The following is a 22340-nucleotide window of genomic DNA, read 5'->3' on the forward strand; positions in this document are numbered from 1 at the left end:
GCATTGGTGGAATATGCTGCAATCATGCTTTAAGCAGGCACATGGAAAACATTTGACAGTCAAAAGAATTTGTGACACAAGGTGGTCCGCACGTGCATTGAGATCAGCAGCTGATTTGTACAGATATGTATGTGATTCTTTGCAGGCAACCCTTCCAAATGTGGACACTATTCTGAAAATATTTTTGACAATATCTGTCACAAATGCTTCCAATGAATGTTCTTTCTCTGCATCGAAAAGAGTTAAAAATGATCTGCGAAGTGCGATGAGTCAGAAACACTTGACATGTTCAGCAATACTGATAATTGAAAATGCATACTTGCCAAATTTTACCAATGATAATGTTATTGATGATTTTGTGAAGAAAAAGTATAGAAAGAAAGCTATCTAAATCACCATGGGGGGTTGGTGTGAGGTCGTGGTGTGGGCCCCAGCATGGAGGCAGAGCACGGGGCTCCCAAAAGTCTGCCTCTGCAGGCAGTACTCATGTAATGTCCTGCAGGCATACCATGATTTCCACATTATTTTAAGGGAGGTGAGTCAATTTCATTCCCATTGCCTCGTAATAGTATAAGAAAAACTATAGGGAAGAAACCATTGTGTAATTCAAACAACGGTGGTCAAAATGTTTACACTTGAAAATCTCTTTAATTTAAAGACCACGTACTTATGAAGATTGATTTTGTGCTTTCTATTCTGCTGATTTCTGATGAAAGGTGCTTGGCCCATTTATAAGGATTTGTTTCAGAAGTGCCATTTAATATCTTACTAGTAATTATCAGCACTGACACTGCAAAATTGAAAGTATTTTTTCAGCATCCATTTATTCCATTTTTTCCCTGTAACCAACCACCCTGCATTTTACAGATGAAAATGTTGGCAAATTGTCAACTTGAGGACTTCTATCAAAAATATGTTTGCTTCTTGTGCTTAAAAGTCACTGGCTCAGTGTTTTTTCTTCCTATTTCTGGGAAATCAGCTAGTTTCCATCAGCAGCAATGTTGCTGGCAAGGGCAGCACAGTGTCTGGAACTCTCCATGTAGTGATTCATAGCTGTGAGCATCAATAACTGTCCTTAACCTCCCCTTGAACACACAAGTATGAATTCTAGGGGGCTAGAGTGGACCTTCATCACTATATCAGAGCCAGACAAAAAGAAAGCTGGATTCAATAATGTATCATAACAGGGTTGTAAATTGATACCGATATTGCAGATCTTTATTGTGCTAAAACATGCACCCTGCTTTAAAGTAAGTATGTACTTATTTCAACAGAAACCAATTCAGTAATTATGTGTAATATACAGAATTGCAGTTTACAGGAGAGTGGTATAAGGACAAAGGCTAACTGTGCTAATATCACTACAGATAAATGAGGATTAATAACAGGTTCTGCAATAAAATCAATTAATGAAAAGTTGAGTGCAGCTTCAGGCAAATGATGGACAGCACAATTGGTAGTGGATTTAACATGTTGCTGCCCATTGTGTGTCTGAGATTGCACTTAATTCTTCAATAGTCAAATGTATACTGATAATATCACTGGTGCACAGCACTGTTAATCTGAGCATTAGTAATTAGTTCATTTGTGACCCTTGATAGTCATTTTCTTACAACGAAAATGCAAAACACAGCAGATGCCAGAAATCTGAAATGAAAACAGGAAATGCTGGAAATACACAGCAGGCCAGGCAGGCTCTGTGGAGAGAGAAACATTTGATGACTGGTCACATCCCTGAAATGCTCTGTCTTTCTCTCCACAGAGGCTGCCTGACATGCAGTGTATCCCCAGTATTTTCTGTTTTTATTTTCTTAAATTAGGCTGGATTCAAAACCACAGTAAGTATGACCAACATCAGTCAACTCAACCAAACACCTTAATCCCATAATATCTGAATAGTTATTTATCTACAAAATGCAGGACAAATCCTAACCAACCAATTACTGCTCCATCAGTAAAATGATGGAAGGAATTGTCGACCGGGCTATCAAGCAGCTCTTACATTGCAATAACTTGCTCACTGATGCACAGTTTGGGTTCTGCCAGGGCTACTCAGTTCCTGACCTCATTATAGCTATAGTTCAAACATGGACAGAAGAACTGAACTCAAGAGGTGAGGCGAAAATGACTGCCCTTTACATCAAGGCAGCATTTGACTGGGGGTGACATCAAGGAGCCTCAGCAAAACTGAAGTCACTGGGAATCAGGGAAAACTCTCCGCTGGTTAGAGTCATACCTCGCACAAAGGACGATGATTGTAGTTGTTGGAAGTCAATCATCTCTTTCCCAGGATATCATTGTAGGAGTTCCTCATAGTAGGCTCAACCATCTTTTGATTTGATTTATTATTGTCACATATTGGGATACAATAAAAAGTATTGTTTCTTGTGTGCTAAACAAATAAAACATACCGTTCCTAAAGTACATCGGGGAGGAGGAAAGGAGACACTGCAGAATATAGTGTTGCAGTAACGGGTAGGGTGTAGAGAAAGATCAGCTTACTGTACGGTAGGTCCATTCAAAAGTCTGATGGCAGCAAGGAAGAAGCTGGTTTTGAGTCGGTCGGTATGCGATCTCAGACTTCTGTATCTTTTCCCCGAAGGCAAAAGATGGAAGACAGTATGTCTGAGGTGTGTGGGGTCCTTGATTATGCTGGTTGATTTTCCAAGGCATCGGGAAGAGTAGATGGAGTAAATGCATGGGAGGCTGGTTTGCGTGATAGATTGGGATACATCTGGAAAGGATGCTTTCTATGGTGCATCTGTAAAAACTGATGAGAGTCATAGCGGACATGCTGAATTTCCTTAGCCTCCTGAGAAAATAGAGGTGTTGTTCAGCTGCTGCCTCAATGACTGTCCCTCCATCAAGATTAGAAGTGGTGATGTTCGCTGATGATTGTGCAATGTTCAGCACCATTTGTAACTCCTCAGACACTGAAGTAGTCTGTGTCCACACAAGACAACATTCAAGCTTGGGTCACCAAGTGACAAGTAACGTTTTTAAATTATTTTTTTCATGAGATGTGGCAAGGCCAGCATTTATTGCCCATCCTTAAATGCCCTTGAACTGAGTGGCTTGCTAGGCCATTTCAGAGGGCAGTTAAGAGACTTCCGCATTGCTGTGGATCTGGAGTCATATGTAGGCCAGACCGAGCAAGAACAACAGATTTTCTCCCCTAAAGGTCATTAGTGAATCAGATGGGTTTTTACAATAATCGACAATGGTTGTCATGGTCATCATTACTAAGTCTACTGTTGTGTTCCAGATTTATTAACTGAATTCAAATTCCACCAGCTGCCATGATGGGGTGTAAACACATCCCCAAAGTTTTGGATTGCTAATCCTGTGATGTTACTACTATGCCACCTTCTGCCATGCAAGTGCCAGTCAATGACCATCTCCACTAAGAAAGAATCCAATCATCTCCCCTTGACATCAATGACATTCCCATCATTGAAACCCACAATCAATATCCTGTGGAATACCATTGACCAGAAACTGAAATGGGCTAGCCATATAATTACCATAGTGAGAAGAATAGTTAGAGATTAGATATTCTGAGACAGGTAATTTACTTCTGACTCCCCAAAGCCCATCCGCCATCTACAGGGCACATGTCAGGAGTATGATGAAGTACTCTCCACTTTCCTGGATGAATACAACTCCAACAACACTCAATAAGCACTACCTTAAACACTCACTCCAACAACACACAGTGGCAGCAGTGTGTAAAATCTGCAAGATGCACTGCAGCAATCCATCAAGACTCCTTTGCAGCACCATCCAAATCTGCGATCGCTACCACCTAGCAGGGCATGGGCAGCAGAAGCATGGGAACACTACCATCTGGAAGTTGCCTTCCAAGCCACATCCAATTTTGACTTGCAAACATATAACTTTTCTTTCATTATCATTGAATCAAAATCCATGAATGCCCTTCCTAACAGCACTGTGGGTGTTCCTGCACCACATGGACTGCAACAATTCAAGACTTTTTCAAGGGCATTTATGAGTGAGCTATAAATGCTGGTCCAGCCAGCAATGCTGACATCCCATGAACAAATAAATGCACATCTCAAATCTTCCCTCAAATTCACACAACTGTCAAATCTCTGCTCAATCTCCTTCACTCCATGGAGAACAACCCCAGCTTCTCTAATCTAATGTTGTAGCTAAATTCTTTATACAAAATTATAAAGTCTACCCCCTGAATACTGAGTGTCAACCAATCACACTGAAACTTTGCCACTCTCATGAGGAATTCCTGCCGTCACCGACATAGATGTTGAGGGTGATTATCCCCAAAAAGTTCTAAGGGCTGAATTTGTGGGAAAACTGGTGTAAATCACGATTGTGTTTTCAGTGGGAGTTCAGGCAAGAATCCCCCACACTGTGCAATTCAGAGGTTCGTGAATATCATTAAAAGCTCAGGGGCGGGGCCTATTCACTGCAGAGTTTGACCTCTGAGCCTCTGCACATGCGCAGTGGCCTCGGACTGTCAGCCTGCAGTTTGCTGACCAGCTCAATCACTGGCCAGCCCAGGACCCCCACAGTGTTGCTTCCCCAGCACCCCCCCCGCCAGTCCAATCATGGCCCCCGTGACCAGTCCCGGGCCAGTCCCGACCTTCTCCCGTCCTGGAGCACCCCAATCTCCAGCGCCACCCCTCCCCCCTCCCCCACTCAGCAGTGACAATCCACCCCACCCTGGCAGACCCCCCCCCCCCCCCCCCCCCCCCCCCCGCCCCACCCCCCCTCCCAGCCAGCCCTGATCGCTTCCTTCCTTCCAGTCCAGAGCAATCCCCATGCAGAATGGCAGCGGGACCCCCACCCCCACCAATCGCCCTAAGCCCCACCCCTAGGCCCTGCCGCCAACTGCCCATCCTCCTTGGTTCTGCCCCTGAGCCCCGCCCCCTTGGCACTGCCCGATGCCTCATGGGCAGTGCCAAGGTGCCCCATGACATGGGCACTTTGCCCCTTGGGCAGTGCCGGGGGCACAGGCTGGCACTGCCAGGGTGTCCATACCAAGCGGGCACCACCACCCCGGCCGCCCGACCCTCTGGGGGCCCCAATTGTTGCCCCTTCACTCCAGCTGGGTCTCCTGCCAGTTCCCTGAAAGTGGGGAGTATTCTAAACCCCGCCGGAGTAATATTGTACTGGCAGGGTGGGAGATGGTATTGGGAGAATTCAGTCCCGAGCTCGATAATCACATTTAAAATAGATTCAAGTAAGATTAAAATCACTTGCCTGCTGTCCCTGCCTGTTTAGGGGCGGCACGGTAGCACAGTGGTTAGCACTGCTGCTTCACAGCTCCAGGGACCTGGGTTCGATTCCCGGCTTGGGTCACTGTCTGTGTGGAGTTTGCACATTCTCCTCGTGTCTGCGTGGGTTTCCTCCGGGTGCTCCGGTTTCCTCCCACAGTCCAAAGATGTGCGGGTTAGGTTGATTGGCCATGCTAAAATTGCCCCTTAGTGTCCTGAGATGCGTAGGTTAGAGGGATTAGCGGGCAAATCTGTAGGGATATGGGGGTAGGGCCTGGGTGGGACTGTGGTCGCTGCAGACCCGATGGGCCGAATGGCCTCCTTCTGCACTGTAGGGTTTCTATCTATGATTCCCAACCGCGTCAGATATCTGTCGCTGGGAGATGCGTGCATGTCCGGAACGCATGTGTGAATCCTGCAAATCGGCGCACGTGTGAATCTCCCTGCCCAACCCACCAAAAAATTAGTGGTTTGGAATGGGAGAATCACCCCCTTAGTCTTGGAATTCTCTCCAAACATCACTCCAACCCAGATAGTGTCAATCATGGCCCACTTCGCAGGGTTTCAATCTCATCTCCTGGGATTCTATTTCCTTGGATTCCCAAGTATGCACTCAAGCCCCAACTCAGAAGCACAATTTCACCCCTTTGTCTGCACCGAGTAGACTACTAGTACTCCAAAAGGTTACCTTCACCCTTACTGCCTACAACACGGAGTCTTCAACCATCTGCTACATTATTGGATGTTCAGTGCTTCTCTTCTCGCAGGCCCTCTTCAAATATCAGGGCATCTTCAGAAATCTCTTCACTCAATGGCTTTCAAGCCACTTTCTCTTCAACACAGGGGTGGGTCCTCAACCCAAAGAACTTAAAAATGCGAAACTGCTCATGTGTAGCCCGCTTCTGTTCTGCGCATGTACAAATTTGTGAATATGTTGGGACTTGGAATTCCTGGCCGCCTGCAGTCCGACGAGGTACGTGAAACTTTCATAACAATAGCAATTAGCAAGTTAGGATGCATTTACAGGACATAACCACACGTGAGGCCAGTAAACGTCTTGCAACACTGCATCCGTGACCTTGACCCCTCTGTTGGCATTGGCCACCCTGGCCACTTATGCTTACTGCCTCGTGAGTAGTTGTCTGGAGGATTTTGTGATCCCGGAGGGAACAAGGCCTCTCCTGTTAAAAAGTGCAGTCTGGCTTTAAATAGTTCTGGTCAGTTTTAATTGTTGTTACTGCCACATGAAGTTGGAACCCCTTGTGAGAAATGCAGCTACTCAAAAGCATGTTGGGCTGCACACTACAATCATGGACATGAATAGGCTGCATTAAATTTTCTTGCTGCCTCATCAATTTGATTGAGCATGGGATAGTTGCATATCACACTCCTGCACTCAAATTCGGGAGGCTACCCAATTTCCCCCTCATAACTTATTGTTGAGCATTTATTCTGTATTTCATATATTAATTAAGAGAGAATCAGTTTAAAAAAAATTAAGTTCCAAACTAAGCTGCTTAAATATTATTCCTTTTATAATAAATATGTCTAGGATAGCTGGAAGTTTAGGGAAAATTGTTACAACATTTACAGATTTAGACTCTAGAGTTATTCAGCACTGAGGTATTAAACTGGAGTGTTTAGCAGATTCTTCTTTAATTGCAAACAAGAGATTGCAGTCTGGGAACAGAGTATACAAACCATCCTGCCATCAGGATTGGTAAATTTAACATTTATAACCTACAGAGTTATGTGTTTGGAATTTCCACAGCAGGAGATCAGGAGAACCCAGGGGATGTTCAAGGTTAAGGATTCGATGTTCCCATTTGTTCTTTGTTACAGTAATTCCATGTAAAATAATGGAATTTAGGTCATCCATATACAACAGCATTCTTCAGAAGAGCAATATTTTATTTGACCTGCTTCCTTGATCTCCTTGAAGAAAAAGGCATTTGATAAAGCTCCACATATATAGCTTTATAGTAAATAATTCATGAATTTGTTTTCAAAGTTATGCTAGGTGTAATATGAGGGTTGTAAAGAACTTAATGTGGGGATTACTAACCAGCTACCATTTTAAATACTGGCAGAAGATGAGTAGGGCACGCTTGCAGCCCAGTTATTCCTACTATTTGCCACTGGTAGAATTTAAATTTGAATAATCAATAAGAAATTAAAAAGCTAGTCTCTGTAATGGTGACCATTAGGTTGTCATAACAATCCATCCAGTTCACTAATGTCCATAGAGAAGAAAATCTGCTGTTCTGATTTGGTCTGCCCTTCATGAGACTCCAGACCCACGCAATAATTGACTCTTAACTACCCTCTGAAATGGACACAGAAGACATTCAGTTGTACCAAACTGTAACAGAAAAGTCAAAATGGGAAAAAAAATCAGATGGACCAAAGCAGACTCTGCCCAGTCGATCCCGCAAAGTCCTCTTTACTAATGTCTGGGAACATTAGCCAAAATGGGGAGAGCTGTCCTACAGTGTAGTCAGGCAATAGCTTGACATTAACTGATTGATTAATTGATTTGATTTATTGTCACATGTACAGGATTACAGTGAAAAGTATTGTTTCTTGTGCACTATAGAGGCAAAATATACTGCTCATGAAGTACATCGTGGAAAAGGATAGGGTGCAGAATATAGTGTTGCAGCTACAGGTAGGGTGAAGAAAGTGATCAACTTAGTGTATGATAGGACCACTCAAAAGTCTGATGAGAGCAGGGAAGAAGCTGTTCTTGAATCTGTTGGTACGTGTTTTCAGACTTTTGTATCTTTTTCCCAATGGGAGAAGGTGGAAACGAATATGTCCAGGATGCATGGGGTCCTTGATTATGCTGGCTGCTTTCCCGAGGCAGCAGTAAGTGCAGACAGAGTCAATGGATGGGAGGCTGGTTTGCACGACAGGCAGGGCTATGTTCACAACCCTTTGTAGCTTCTTGCGGTCTTGGTCAGAGCAGGAGCCATACAAAGCTGTGATAAGATGCTTTCTATGGATACATCTGTAAAAATTGGTGAGATTTGTAGTGGACATGCTGGATTTCCTTAGCCTTCTGAGAAAGTAGAGGCACTGGTAAGCTTTCTTAACTGTAGCATCGGTGTGGAGGGTCCAGGACAGATTTTTGGTGATCTGAACACCTAGGAACTTGAAGTTCTCGACCATCTCCACTTCATCACCATTGATGTAGACAGGGGCATGTCCTCCACTACGTTTCCTGAAGTTGATGACTATCTCCTTAATTTTGTTGACATTGAGGGAGAGATTATTGTCATCGCACTTTTTCACCAAATTCTCTGTCTCTTTCCTGTACTCCATCTCTTCGTTGTTCACGATCTGACCCACTACGGTGGTGTCATCAGCAAACTTGAAAATGGAGTTGGACCAGAATTTGACCACACTGTCATAAGTGTATAAAGACTGTAATAAAGGGTTGAGGACATTGTCATACTCATCGAATCATACCTTTTAGCTAATGTTCCAGATTCCTCCATGGGTGTTCTGGTTTTCTCCACATTCCAAAGATATGTGTGTTAGATTGATTGACCATCCTCAATTGCCTCTTAGAGGGGCATCAGGGGGACTAGCAGGTTAAATACATGGGGTTAAGGGGATAGGGCCTGTATGGGATTGTTGTCGGTGCAGGCTCGATGGGCCAAATGGCCTCCTTCTGCACTGTAGAGATTCTAAGATTCTATTTTGACAATTTATAAAAATGACTTGGATGAAGGGACCAAATGTATGATTGCTAAATTTACTGATGCTGAAATTTACTGGAAAGTAAGTTGTGAAGAGGACTTAAGCAAGCTACAAATAGACATAGATAGATTAAGGTAGATAGGTTGAATGAGTGAGCAAAGATCTAGCAAATAGAGTATAATGTGGGCGAATGTGAAATTGCCCATTTTGGCAGGAGAATAATAAGGACCTTTATTATCTAAACGGGGACAGTTTACAGAGCTCTGAGATTCAGAGGGATCTGGGTGTCCTAGTACATGAATCAAAAGGCTAATAAGCAGGTACTACAAGTAATTAGGAAAGCTAATAGAATATTATTGTTTATTGTGAGGGGAATTGAAAAAAAGAGTAGAGAGGTTATGCTCCAGTTGCAGAGTGCACCGGTGAAACTCCATCTTAAGTGCTGTGTACAGTATAGGTCTCCTTATTTAAGGAAGGATCTGTTGGAAGCAGTTCGGGAAGGTTTATTAGACTAATACCAGAAATAGGCAGGTTATCTGGTGCAGAAAGGTTGGACTGGCTAAGCTTGTATCCACTGGAGTTTAGCAGAGTAAGAGGTGACTTGATTGAAATAGGTAAGATCCTGAGGGATTGTGACAGGGTGGATGTGGAATGGATGTTTCCTCCTGTGAGAGAATCTAAAATTAGGGGTCACTCTTTTTAAAAATAAGGATCACTCACGCCTCCATCACTGACAGAAGTGGCAGCTTCCTAAACAAGAAGTTTCGCAGCAACTCACGAAACCACTTACAACATCACCTGCCAAACCCGTGATTTTCTACCCCCTAGAAGAACAAGGGTAACAGAAACACAGGAACAGCACCACCTGCAAGTTTCCCTCCATATCACACCATCCTTACTTGGACCTACATTGCTTCTCCTTCACTGTTGCTGAGCCAAATTTCTGAAATTCCCTCTTTAACAGTGCTATGGATGTACCTACACAAAATGGACTTCAGAGGTTCAAGAAGGCAACTTGTCTTCAGCTTTTAAAGGGTAATTAGAGATGGGCAGAAAATGCTGGCCTTACCACTAATGCTCAGATCCAATGAATGGATTAAAAAAACTGAAACAGTTGCTATCTGATATAATCCACTTTGACTACAATGGGCCTAAGTTGAAGGGGGTGTTGTCAGGAGAGAAGCACAACATTTTCCTGCCATTGACAATTGGTATGGAGATGCCGGCGTTGGACTGGGGTAAGCACAGTAAGAAGTCTCACAACATCAAGTTAAAGTCCAATGGATTTATTTGGTAGCACAAGCTTTCGGAGTGTCACTCCTTCTTCAGGTGAGTGAGGAGTTGTGTTCACATACAGGACATATATATACACAAACTCAAGAGAACACTCCTGCCTGGTGCCTTCTTCCTGTCGGGGACACTTCAGCAGTCATGGGCATTCGGCCTCTGATCTTCGGGTAAGCGTTCTCGAAGGCGGCCTTCACGACACATGACAATGCAGAATTGCTGAGTAGAAACTGATAGCCAAGTTCCGCACACATGAGGACGGCCTCAACCGGGATCATGGGTTCATCTCACACTATCTGTAACCCCCACAACTTTCCTAGGCTTGCAAAATCTCACTAACTGTCGTGTCTGGAGACAATACACATCTCTTTAACCTGTGCTTAACCGTCTCTCCACTCACATTGTCAGTACCTTTAAGACTTGATTACCTGTAAAGACTCACATTCCAACCATTATCTTGTAAATTGAGTTTGTGTCTATACATGTCCTGTTTGTGAACACAACTCCTCACTCACCTGAAGAAGGAATGACACTCCGAAAGCTTGTGCTACCAAATAAACCTGTTGGACTTTAATCTGGTGTTGTGAGACTTCTTACATTGACAATTGGCACAGCAGTGGAAAAGGTAATGGTTTAGTCATCCACTGGATGGCCAATTAAGTCAGTTAAGTACCAGTTGAAGGTCTCCATGTGAGGAGACAGTGGTTAACACTGGCAGTTGCCCAGCAGATTCTAAGCCTGTGCTCCTTGATATGTGTTCCATGGCCAAGGTAGAGCCTCTAATGGCAATGTCCTTGCAATGCCAGACCCCAGCTTCCTCCAAACATTCTAACCTGTCATCAGGGGTGACCCACCATGAGGCACCCTCCATCTAGTGATGCAGCAGCAGAAATAGCTACTACTAGCAGTGGCATTGCTGAGTTGCTAGTCCTCTCATTGAGTTGCCCTTGTTTGCAACAGCCTCTTAACTGGCTGCTGCTGTCAATATGCAACATTGGTTCATGCTGCCTGCAAAAATGGCGTTGCCTTCCACTTTTGGCTTCAGAAGTGAGATTTCAAAGTCAATGGCAAAATTCATCTTCATAATTAACACTGTACGATCTTGGCATGTAGTGTCCTGACCAACTCAGAGGGCAGATTCTGCAGGACTACATATTGGTAACAGACTTAGAATTGGGAGAGAAGATCGTATAGTCATTTTCTCTTGGGCTAAAGTTCGGTGGTTTAGCAGCTGGAGATTTTGCACGTATTTCATGCTTTAGATTTTTAAGGCTGTGATTCAATGAATAGCTTCACTGAGGTATTGGATTTGAAGCAAAGATATTTAAATTACTCCCTCGCACAATTTTGTCTCTTTAATCTAGATTTCCTCTATTTGCTTTGTGCACTCATTTGGAATAAAAGTAATGGGAGTTTCAGAGACAAAGCAAATCTTAAAGTGCTACAGGCCTTGCATATTTTTGTTGTAATACTTACAATATCTTTTTAGTATGGGGGCGAATTTTTCCGTTCCATCCACCATGGGAATTGTAGCGTGCGAGGGGTGGACCATGGAAAGGTCCATTGACTTCAGGAAGGATTTTCCAGTTTTGGGGTGAACATGGCCAGAAAATCCCGCCCATAGTATTTTATTTACAATTCTTGATACATTTCTGGCAGTTTTCATTTGCACTTATGATGAACATATTCTGAAACCACCTCAAACATAGTTCTTTGTAGGAATAAGGTGAAAGTAAGCATTTTAGGGAAGCTGAACAATTCCTGAAGTGGGGTTAATGCCATAATTTACTGACTTAGTGATGAATATGCTACCACACTGAGCCAAGCTGACAGATTATAGATACACTAGATTTAAATATTGAAAACTGTATGGAGCACATCACTTGAGAAGAGTATGTTTAAGAACTAATTTGCCAGTGGCATATACTACTAACTTCTAACAGCCTTTGGAAATTCACCAAAACTCATTCTTCATTTTGCAGTTGCTCAGTACTGGACAATAAAAACATTTTATCTTCTTCTCATTCCACCATGACCCAATGTTCAAGGTGTTTGGTTTGCTGGGATATTTTTGATCACTTGAAACATTCTGGTGAAGTGTTAGCTAGCTATCTGGCCAGAAATGTTAGTGGTTGATGATGAACAATGTTTCATATTAGCTCAGTGATGTTAGTAGATGGCTGGCGACTTAGTGTAAGAACAACGGTTCTACCTTTGTAAATAACTGCAGGAACAGTATTGGTGCAGGAGAAATGCACTTCAATCAAATTGGAGCAGAGATTTGCAAGGAATATTGAGGCAACAATTGAAATTCAACTAGAAAGATGGTGAGAGGGACAGGGCAGCAAAATAAATGGATTGTAGATGAAATAGTTTAATTTATTCAACGGATGGGCATGGAAACAATAATCCTGGGAGCCAAATATGAACTCATGAAAAAGCTGACAAAGGGGCATATGAAGGAGGGAAATCTACAATATGATACTTATATATGAATACTAGAAGCGCTAAGAATAAAATGGTAGAACTGGAGGGGATTGCGGCAGTTGGGAGCTGCAATGTGGTGGGAATATCAGAAACACAGCTAAGCCCAGAGGATTCAAATTAATTTATTCTTCAGGGGTATAAAGTCTTTCAAAAGGATAAGAAAGTAGAGGCAGTAGCCCTATATATCAACTGGGAGATAAATTAAGTTGATCCTTTGGAGGGGGTAAGCTAGAAAATAATACTCTGTTTAGAAATCTTTGCTATTTATAAATTCAAACTAATACTAGGAGTTTGTCATAGATCACCAGGTCAACTCAAGAAGGACAGTTCCATCTATGAAATAGCTAAGAGGCTAGTGTGAGAAATTGAAAATATATTAAAGCAACTTCAGAACTTATATCAGGAAGTATTCTAAACAAACAGCTGTTAACACATGAAATAAACTCTTGGATAGAACGGTAGAAATGAAACCCCTTGAATCATTTAAGAAGCAACTGGTTACAATGAGGAGGGAATGCAGAGTTGCTCTGGATGGGTTAATGAAGTCGCACATAATAAACTTCCTTCTCTGAAGGATCTTGTGTTGTGCCTATTATTTTCAATTTACAAAGCCACCATTTAAATTGGGGTGATCTTAATCCAAAGATTATTGAGACACAACTTTGGAAAGTTGTTCAAATAGGGTAAGCCCAGCAGAGCTTTAATTTGGAGAAAAATTTGTTTTGTATCCATAGTTTGCATAACAACTGAATGCACGTTCAAGAATGGTCACCCAGGAAACAATATGTAACAAGCTTGTTGCTTAAGTGTAATGTTGCAGGACAATTTCTAGAATTTCATGGCATTCTTCTGTGAACTTATCTCAGAAGATCCAGCAATTTAATTGGCATCATTATTTCACTATATCAAATATGAGGTAGTGGCATTTTCTGTTTTGGATCAATAACCCAGCATTCATTGCCCATCCCTAATTGCCCTCGAGAAAGTGGTGGTAAGCTGCCGCCTTAAACCGTTGCAGTCCATGTGGTGTGGGTGCTCACACAGTGCACTTAGGGAGGGAATTCCAGGATTTTGCCTCAGAGACAGTGAAGGAATGGCAATATTTTGCCAAGATGATGAGTGGCTTGGAGGTACCCTTGTCCTTCTGGATGGTAGTAGTTGTGGGTTTGAAAGGTGCACTCTAAGGACCTCCATGAGCTAAATCCAGCAAATAGTAATCACCTACGAGTTCTCTTTAAGTTTAAGAAACCTTTCTTCGGTTCAGCATAGTTTTCCTCTGAGGTTTTCAAATCAGCAGCTTCTAGCCTAGAATTCTGCTTCCTGGGAGAGTTTTTCTTTCCAGATGGGTGTCGCTATGGTTGTAACTGCTTACCAGTTGTTCCTCTCCTCTCTTCCCTCTCCTGTTCCCCCTATAAGTATAGAGATATCGTGGGCGGCCCGGTGGCACAGTGGTTAGCACTGCTGCCTCACAGCGCCAGGAACCAGGGTTCGATTCTTGGCTTGGGTCACTGTATGTGTGGAGTTTGCACATTCTCCCCATGTCTGTGTGGGTTTTCTCTGGGTGCTTCAGTTTCCTCCCACAGTCCAAAGATGTGTGGGTTAGGTTGATTGGCCATGCTAAATTGACCCTCGTTTCGGGGGGATTAGCAGGATAAATATGTGGAGTTATGGGAATAGGGTGGGATTGTTGTCGGTGCAGACTCGATGGGCTGAATGGCCTCCTTCTATACTGTAGGGATTCTACGACTCTTAATCAGTTCCTGCAGTGCAACTTGTAAATGGTACATGTTGTTACTGTGCATCAGTGGTGGAGGGAATGAATGTTTGTGGAAGGGATGCTGATCTATAAGGATGATTTTTGTTTGTTGAGTTTTGCTGGAGCTACACTAATCCAGACAAGTATTCCATCACACTCCTGACCTGTGTCTTGCAGACAGACTTTGGGGAGTCAGGAGTTGAGTTACTCATTGCAGGATCCCTAGCCTCCAATCTGCTCTTGTAGTCATAGTATTTATATGGCTGGTCCAGTTGAGTTTCTGTTCAATGATAACCCCCAGGATGCAGATAGGGGGGCTTCAGTGATGATACTGCCATTGAATGTCAAGGGGCGATGGTTAGATTCTCTCTTGTTGGAGAGGGTCAGTGGCTGACACTTTTGTGGTGCAAATGGTACTTGCCATTTGTCAGCCCAGTTCTGGATATTGTACAGGTTTTGCTGCATTTGGACATTGTAATGATGCGTGCTAACAGACTTTGTCCGGAACACCCAAAGTATTTATTAATAAGGAAAAACTGTACAGAGCCTAGCAGCCAACGTAAATAATTCTATAAGTCAAATCCAGCTTCTTGTTACCACACAACACAGGGCTGATGATCAAGTGCAAGAGATGTCTTTTCCTGGTCCAGCTAAGATATTTAAACTGCCTTTACAAAGGTTTCCTGCAACACCTTGGCTCTAAGACTTAGATGTACCACTTTAGCATCCCTGAGAAGTAAAAGATGTTGCAAGACCCCTTGGCTATGAGGTGTGGACTGGCTTCTGACCATGAGGTGTGACTTGCCTCTCTGCTTCTGATGGGCTAGGGTGAGGTAACAGTTACAGTATTTCCCTTTCTGTTATTTCAAACTCGAGAGTTGGCTGTCTACATATCTTCCATTATTTCCTTTTGTGGAGCTTAACATTTCTATGGCCCTAAATCATCCACCTTTAACCAATACATCACATGGTAAGATCAGAAAGTGATTGGGTGAGAATAATAACTTTTTAATGGGAATTTGGGCAGCTTCCGCTGACCTAAGTTTCGATGAAAGATGGAAATTTTTATTGAAAACACTGACCAATGACCTTTAATATCGTTAGACTTAACATCTTCCAAGATTCTATAGACTCTGCAACAGTTCCTACAGATTGGAGGGTAGCTAATGAAACCCTACTATTAAAAATGGGAGGTAGAGAGAAGACAGAGAATTATAGATCAGTCAGTCTGACGTCGGTAGTGGGGAAAATTCTAGAATCCATTATCAAAGATTTTTTAACAAAACACTTGGAAAACAATGGCAGGATTGGACAGAATCAGCATGAAAGGGAAATCATGCCTGACAAATCTATGGAATTCTTTGAGGATTTAACTAGTAGAGTCGATGAGGGGGAGCCAGTGGATGTGGTTTATTTGGACTTTCGGAAGGCTTTTGACAAAATCGCACATAAGACAATTGCGTGTAAAATTAAAGCGCATGGGATTAGGGATAGTGTATTGAGATGGGTAGAAAACTAGAAACAAAGAGTAGGAATAAACAAGTCATTTTCCAAATGGCAGGCAGTGATTAGTGGTGTACTACAGGGATCAGTGCTGGGACCCCAGCCATTGACTATATAAATGATTTAGATGAGCGAACTAAATGTAATATCTACAAATTTGCAGACACAAAGCTGGGTGGGAGGGTGAGCTCTGAAGAGGATGCAGAGATCCTTCAGTGTGATTTGGAGAAGTTGAGTGAGTGGGCAAATGAATGGCAGATGCAGTTTAATTTGGATAAATGTGAGGTTGCCCACTTTGGTAGCAAAAACGGGAATACTATACAAATGCTACACAAATACTATCCAAATGGCCATAAATTAGGAGAGGGGGAATGTGCAACAAGACCTCATACACCTGTCACTGATGGTAAGCATGGAAGCGCAGCAGGCAGTAAAAAAGGCAAATGCTATGTTTGCCTTCATAGTGAGAGGATTCGTGTATAGGAGCAGGGATGTCTTAATGCAGTTATACAGGGCCTTGGTGAGGCCATACCTGGAATATCGTGCGCAGTTTTGGTCTCCTTATTTGCTCGAGATGCAATGCAGAGAAGGTTTACCAGACTGATTCCTGGGGTGGCAGGACTGACGTTTGAGGAGGGATTGAGTCGGTTAGGATTGTATTCACTGGAGTTCAGAACAATGAGAGGGCAGCTCATAAAAACCTATAAAATTCTTAACAGAACTAGACAGGGTAGACGCAAGAAAGATGCTCCTGATGGTGAGGATGTCCAGAACCAGGGATCACAGTCTGAGGATACAGGGTAGATGGTTTAGGACAGAGATAAGGAGAAGTTTCTTCACCCAGAGAGTGGTCAGTCTGTGGAATTCGCTACCACAGAAAGTAGTTGCAGCCAAAACATTGTATGTTTTCAAGAAGCAGTTAGATATAACACTTGGGGTGAAGGGGATCAAATTATATGAGGGGAAGGTCGGATCAGGCTATTGAAACTTAGAAAAAGAAACTTAGAAACCCTACAGCACAGAAAGAGGCCATTCGACCCATCGAGTCTGCACCGACCACAATCCCACCCAGGCCCTACTCCCATTTCCCGACATATTTACCCACTAATTCCTCTAACCTACGCATCCCAGTACACTAAGGGCAATTTTAGCATGGTCAATCAACTTAACCCGCACACCATTGGACTGTGGGAGGAAACCGGAGCACCCGGAGGAAACCCACGCAGACACGAGGAGAATGTGCAAACTCCACACAGACAGTGACCCAAGCCGGGAATCGAACCCAGATCCCTGATTGAGTTGGACGATGATCATAATGAATGGCGGAGCAGGCTCAAAGGGCTAAATGGCCTCCACCTGCTCCTATTTTCTATGTTTTCTGTTTCTATCTCAGAACTTCAATTTATTAATACAGTCCAAATTTAGTTATCAGCTTCAGCTGATATTTGCATTCTGTCTCCTCCTTTCTGACATGGTGGCGCAATGGTTAGCACTGCTGCCCCACAGCTCCAGAGACCCGGGTTCAATTATAGTCTTGGGTGACTGTGTGGAGTTTGCACATTCTCACCGTGTCTGTCTGGGTTTCCTCCAGGTGCTCCGGTTTCCTCCCACAGTCCAAACATATGCGGATTAGGTGGATTGGCCATGCCAAATTGCCTCTGAGTGTCCCGGGATGTACAGGCTAGATGGGTTAGCCATGGCATATGTGTGGGGTAATGGGGAAAGGGTCGGGGAGAGGGCCTGGGTGGGATACTCTGTCAGAAGTCGGTGCAAATTTGATGGGTTCTTCTGCACTGTAGGGATTCTATTCTATGATTCTTTCTTAGTTTAAAGAAAAGTAGCCAAAAGCAGCAATTCATAAAATGCAATTTGTTGTGGCCTACCAAATAACCATAAAGCAACATTGGCTGAACTCTATCAACAACAGCTAATGTGACTTTGAAGGGAACAGAATGAAACACAAAAGTACATGAAAAGAATAAAAATAGATAGTTTAAGAAATAATCTGCTTGATTTTACTCTACATGGCGTGATTCTGATTTTTTTCTCATTATTTTGTCTAGATCTATCTTGTTACAGTTTGGAACTTTGAGCTCTATGTGATTCCGCTGATGCTGCTCGTTTTGATGATCTACAACTACTGTTTAATTAGATCAGGAAATGACAACAGAATAAGCTCTATGGTAAGAGTCACATTTTGTCATTTTCCCTGAATCAGCCTCAGGGTAAAGCTTGTTTAGCCACTAGACTCTTAGAAGGTGGACCTTGTTCTTGCAAATCACAGAGTGCTCAACCTCCCCCACCATTCTACAGCAGAGTACAGCTCATAATTACAATAGATTTTAATGTTGTTTAAAGTTATTAGATTGTTCATCCACCATACAGATATAGACACTCCCTTTTCCCAAAAAAATTCTGTATTAGGTTATTTATTATGCCTATTTATATTTGAACTTTCTTCTCGATTTAATTGACAGTTGGAATCTGTCCCTTGTAACTAAAGAGCAAGGAGTATTATTCACACTCATTTGCTGCATTGGCTGTGTGTTGTATTCTCATAAACAAGCCCAGGCAATATTAGCTTCTACTGTTAACCATGGACTTGTAGAGAGTAATGCCGCTGTTCTACTCTTTTTCATAAACTCATCAAGGATTATAATTTCTGAGTTTTTTTTCTTTATTCTTTCATGGAATGTGAGTATCGCTGGCAAGACCAGCATTTCTTGCCCATTCCTCATTGCTCTTGAACTGCGTGGCTTGCTCGGCTATTTCAGAGCGTAGTTAAAAGCCAGCCACATTGCCGTGGGTCTATAGTTATATGTAAACCTGACCAGGAAGGGACGGCAGACTTCCTTCCCTACAAGGCATTAGTGAAGCAGATGGGTTTTACAACAATAGCTTCCTGGCCACCATCACTGAGGCTAGCTTTCAATTCCAGATTTTATTAAATGCATTTAAATTCAATCAGCTACTGCAGTGGGATTTGAATCCATATTCCTGAAGATTAGCCTAGGCCTCTGCATTACTAGTGCAGTGACATTACGACCATGCTGCCACCTTCCCCTGAAGATCTGCTCGGCCAGAATTCAAGGGCACTCTGCCAAGCACACGCCTAACCTGACCATGGGTAAAATTGCGTCCTGACGTCACCACGCATACATGCAATATTGAGGTCGGCGGTCACGCAGGATTTGGAGCCGTGCCTGCCTACAATTCAAGGACTAGTTAAGGCCACTAAAAAGCAACACAGATTTTGGGTTGTTCCATGCAATTTTGCACTCGTTGCATGGACAAAAATGGCAAGCGGCCATTACGTCTTTATCAATTTGTCATCCAATTTCTCATAAGAGGCCCCCACATCACAAGCACTTTCATTTTATCTGTGATTTTGTCATATTTCTGAGTTTTGCCAGATTTCATTTTGATTGCATTAGCTTTCTAAGCTGGTTCTCTTAGAAATCTGTGCCAAAGTTCTAAGAAAGCAGATCGGTCTGTCGAAACCATGAGGATCATTGACATTTACAAAAGATATTGGCCTTGAAAATCCATGGTCATTTGGCACATTGCCACTGTAATTATATGGGGACGGGCTGGGAGGGTTGAGCTGAGGGTCTGAGCTCTTTGAACGCTACACTCCCCATGGCCCAGGCCTTCATATTGACCCAGCATGCTGCAGGTTTGTTATCAGGCATATCCCGACTGACTCAGCAGTAGGTGTAGAATATGACCAGATCTCTTCATAATTAAAAACAGTTTCTTAAAAAGGTTTCCCCTGTAAAAGAGAACAAGGGAATAGCCACATTTTGTTAGCAGCCCAATTCATCAGTTGCAACACCGCCCCCCCCCACCCACCCGACGTACCCCACCACGGCCACTAACCCTAGCTGCACCACCTCAGCCGGGCAGTCCAGAGATGCACCTTTGACGGCATGGGTGTCTACCACATTGGAGCATTCAGCTCCCTGGAGTTCAGGAGATAATGGGTTCAAGTCCCACTCCAAAGAATTGAGCACATGGGCTTACAATCCCAGTGCAGTCCTGAGCGAGTGCTACACTGTCTGTGGTTCCAGTGTTCATGTGAAATGTTAATCTGAGACCTCATCTACCCAGTCAGATGTATGTAAAAGATCTAAAATTGCTGTCTATGGGAGTTTGCAATGTGCAAAATGGCTGACATATTTTCTACAATATGCCAGCAGCCACACTTTAAAAGTAGTGAAGCGCTCTGGGATGTAAGTATGAAGGGAACTTCCACACCAACTCTTCTCTCCCTCCCCCACCTACAGCTTCCTCACTGAATCAGTGGCAGAGGCTGGGCAGGACCTGTAGATTTTTAAGGCATATTTCAGAGCTACTATATACAAATACATTGAGTCAGTGAAGGTTTTAGTTAGGATCAGTTCATTGCTGAAAAGCCACAGCATTAATACTAAATAGGTTTCCATCTGTTTCTTTTTTTACTGGAAATTTAATTGAAGTTACCAAGTCCTAGGGGATACCATTGGACCCAACAGTCAACTTATTCCGAATCCAGCTTTCCATGTCAGGCTGACTGGAAGACACATTTCACATTAGGCAGGCCTTCATTGGCCACCCAGCATGGAATCGCATTGAGAAGGCAATCTCGCCTGGCAGCGGATTCTATATCTGCTTCCTGGCCCGTCGACTTGGTACATGTGCCATGTGTGAAATTCAGGCACTTGCGTTGTATAAATTTTGAGCCATTATCTTTTGTGAAATTAATAGGGGGCACCATAATAGTTAACTATTCTTTTTCATTTGCGAAGCAAACAAGCATGTTTACCTCCTTTATCTCATTTTCTTCCTCATTGATTTTCTCTTCAATTTTCTCCCATTGGCCATTCTTATTTGAGGGCAGCAAGTCAGTCCAACATATAGGGCGGATTTTCATCCTCGAGATGGGTTCGGGATAGCTCCCTCTTCAACCTGCCCACAGGAAAGTGCCAGTAATGAAGATATTTTCATTGTAGGGAGCAGATAAAGGCTACAACCTGGCCAGCCTACCCAGGAGATAGTTCAGAGGCTGAGAACCCAGACATCCATGACTGTACTGAAGTACCTGAGCCCCAGGGAACACATTGCTGGTTTGACAGCCCTGGCTCTCTGACCTCTTCTGTCACTTGCACAATGTTTGTTTTCACAACATAAAACAGGGTTTCAAATGCTTGCAGTTTCATCTATTGATACTTTAATAAGGTCTAGATGATTGGTATTTTTATTAGCCTGTAGTAAAAAGGAGGTTTTTCTTTAACAAGGTAGAGAATTATCAATGAATGACTTTTTTCAAAGTTTTTTTAATACATCCTGTTGTCACTATAGTGTTCATTGGTCCATACAGTGTATAGTGGATGAATGGGTATGGAAGGACCATAGCTTGGCATGGGGGCATGAGTGCCCAAAGGAGATAGTTGGGGGTCATACCTTGGCATGGGGCATGAAGAAGACCTTCTGAACTTACCTATCAAAAGGTGTCCTTGAGGTGTTGTGATCCAAAACTCTTTGAAAAACTGAATCAATGAATATTAATGTAAGAAAAGGCTTGTATTGTTCACAAAAATGACCGTATTACCTTAATTAAGAAGAAACTTACATTTTAATTTTTTTTCTGTCATGCTTTGGTCATTTGTGCATCGCATCCCATCTTTTGCCTGGTAATAGTTTATATCAATATCACTCTTAAAACAGTTACTGTGTGATACAAAGCAACAGCCTGATGTAACCTTTATCATGGTAGTTCCATTGGTTATGCTGTAGTGACAGACAGATGCAGGGATGGGGGTGCTGAAGATTCAAGATCAAGCTTGTTATGCCCCCTTACGTTTGACCACTTTGAAACACAACATTGCCTGTCTTCTGAAGCAGAGATAGAGCTAATTGTAATATGGATTAATTTTTCATTAAGGGGAATTTCGAACAGGAACTTGGACTAATTCAGTACTCAATTGGGAATTCAAACTTTATTAATATCCTTAATTCTACAAAGGTAAATAGTCAGCAAGGCTCTGAGAAACTTTAGCTGGATTGCACCAGAAACATAATTTCAATATTTTATGATTTTATGAATTTAAATTAAAAAAAATACTCTATCCTGAATCTTTGGTTATTAAACATGGAAGTAAAATAGTAGGTGGAATCTCTGAATTTAAAAGGTCTGTTGTGTAGTCAGTTTAGTTAGCACATTATTTTGTACAGGTTATGAAATCCTGCTGCTTTTCTTCTTTGTCTCTGTGCTAAGAATCTAATGAGGCCAATATCTTTATAAAAATTATTTTTGAAATATAGTTGCTGAATCCCAGTTTCAGCAACAATATACTTTATATACA

At 42.7% G+C, this 22340-nt stretch overlaps 1 protein-coding gene across 4 annotated transcripts in view; it reads left to right on the forward strand.

Annotated features, from left to right (window-relative positions):
- Positions 1 to 22340, forward strand: part of mctp1a (multiple C2 domains, transmembrane 1a) — a 599923-nt gene that overhangs the window by 466922 nt on the left and 110661 nt on the right. For all 4 annotated transcript variants that reach the window (XM_078214774.1, XM_078214777.1, XM_078214776.1 and 1 more), the window contains one exon: positions 18060 to 18179. In XM_078214774.1, coding sequence (XP_078070900.1) covers positions 18060 to 18179 — 120 coding nt within the window. The remainder of the gene's footprint in view (positions 1 to 18059; positions 18180 to 22340) is intronic.

Source organism: Mustelus asterias, chromosome 6 (genome assembly GCF_964213995.1).
Source record: "Mustelus asterias chromosome 6, sMusAst1.hap1.1, whole genome shotgun sequence".
NCBI lineage: Eukaryota > Metazoa > Chordata > Chondrichthyes > Carcharhiniformes > Triakidae > Mustelus > Mustelus asterias.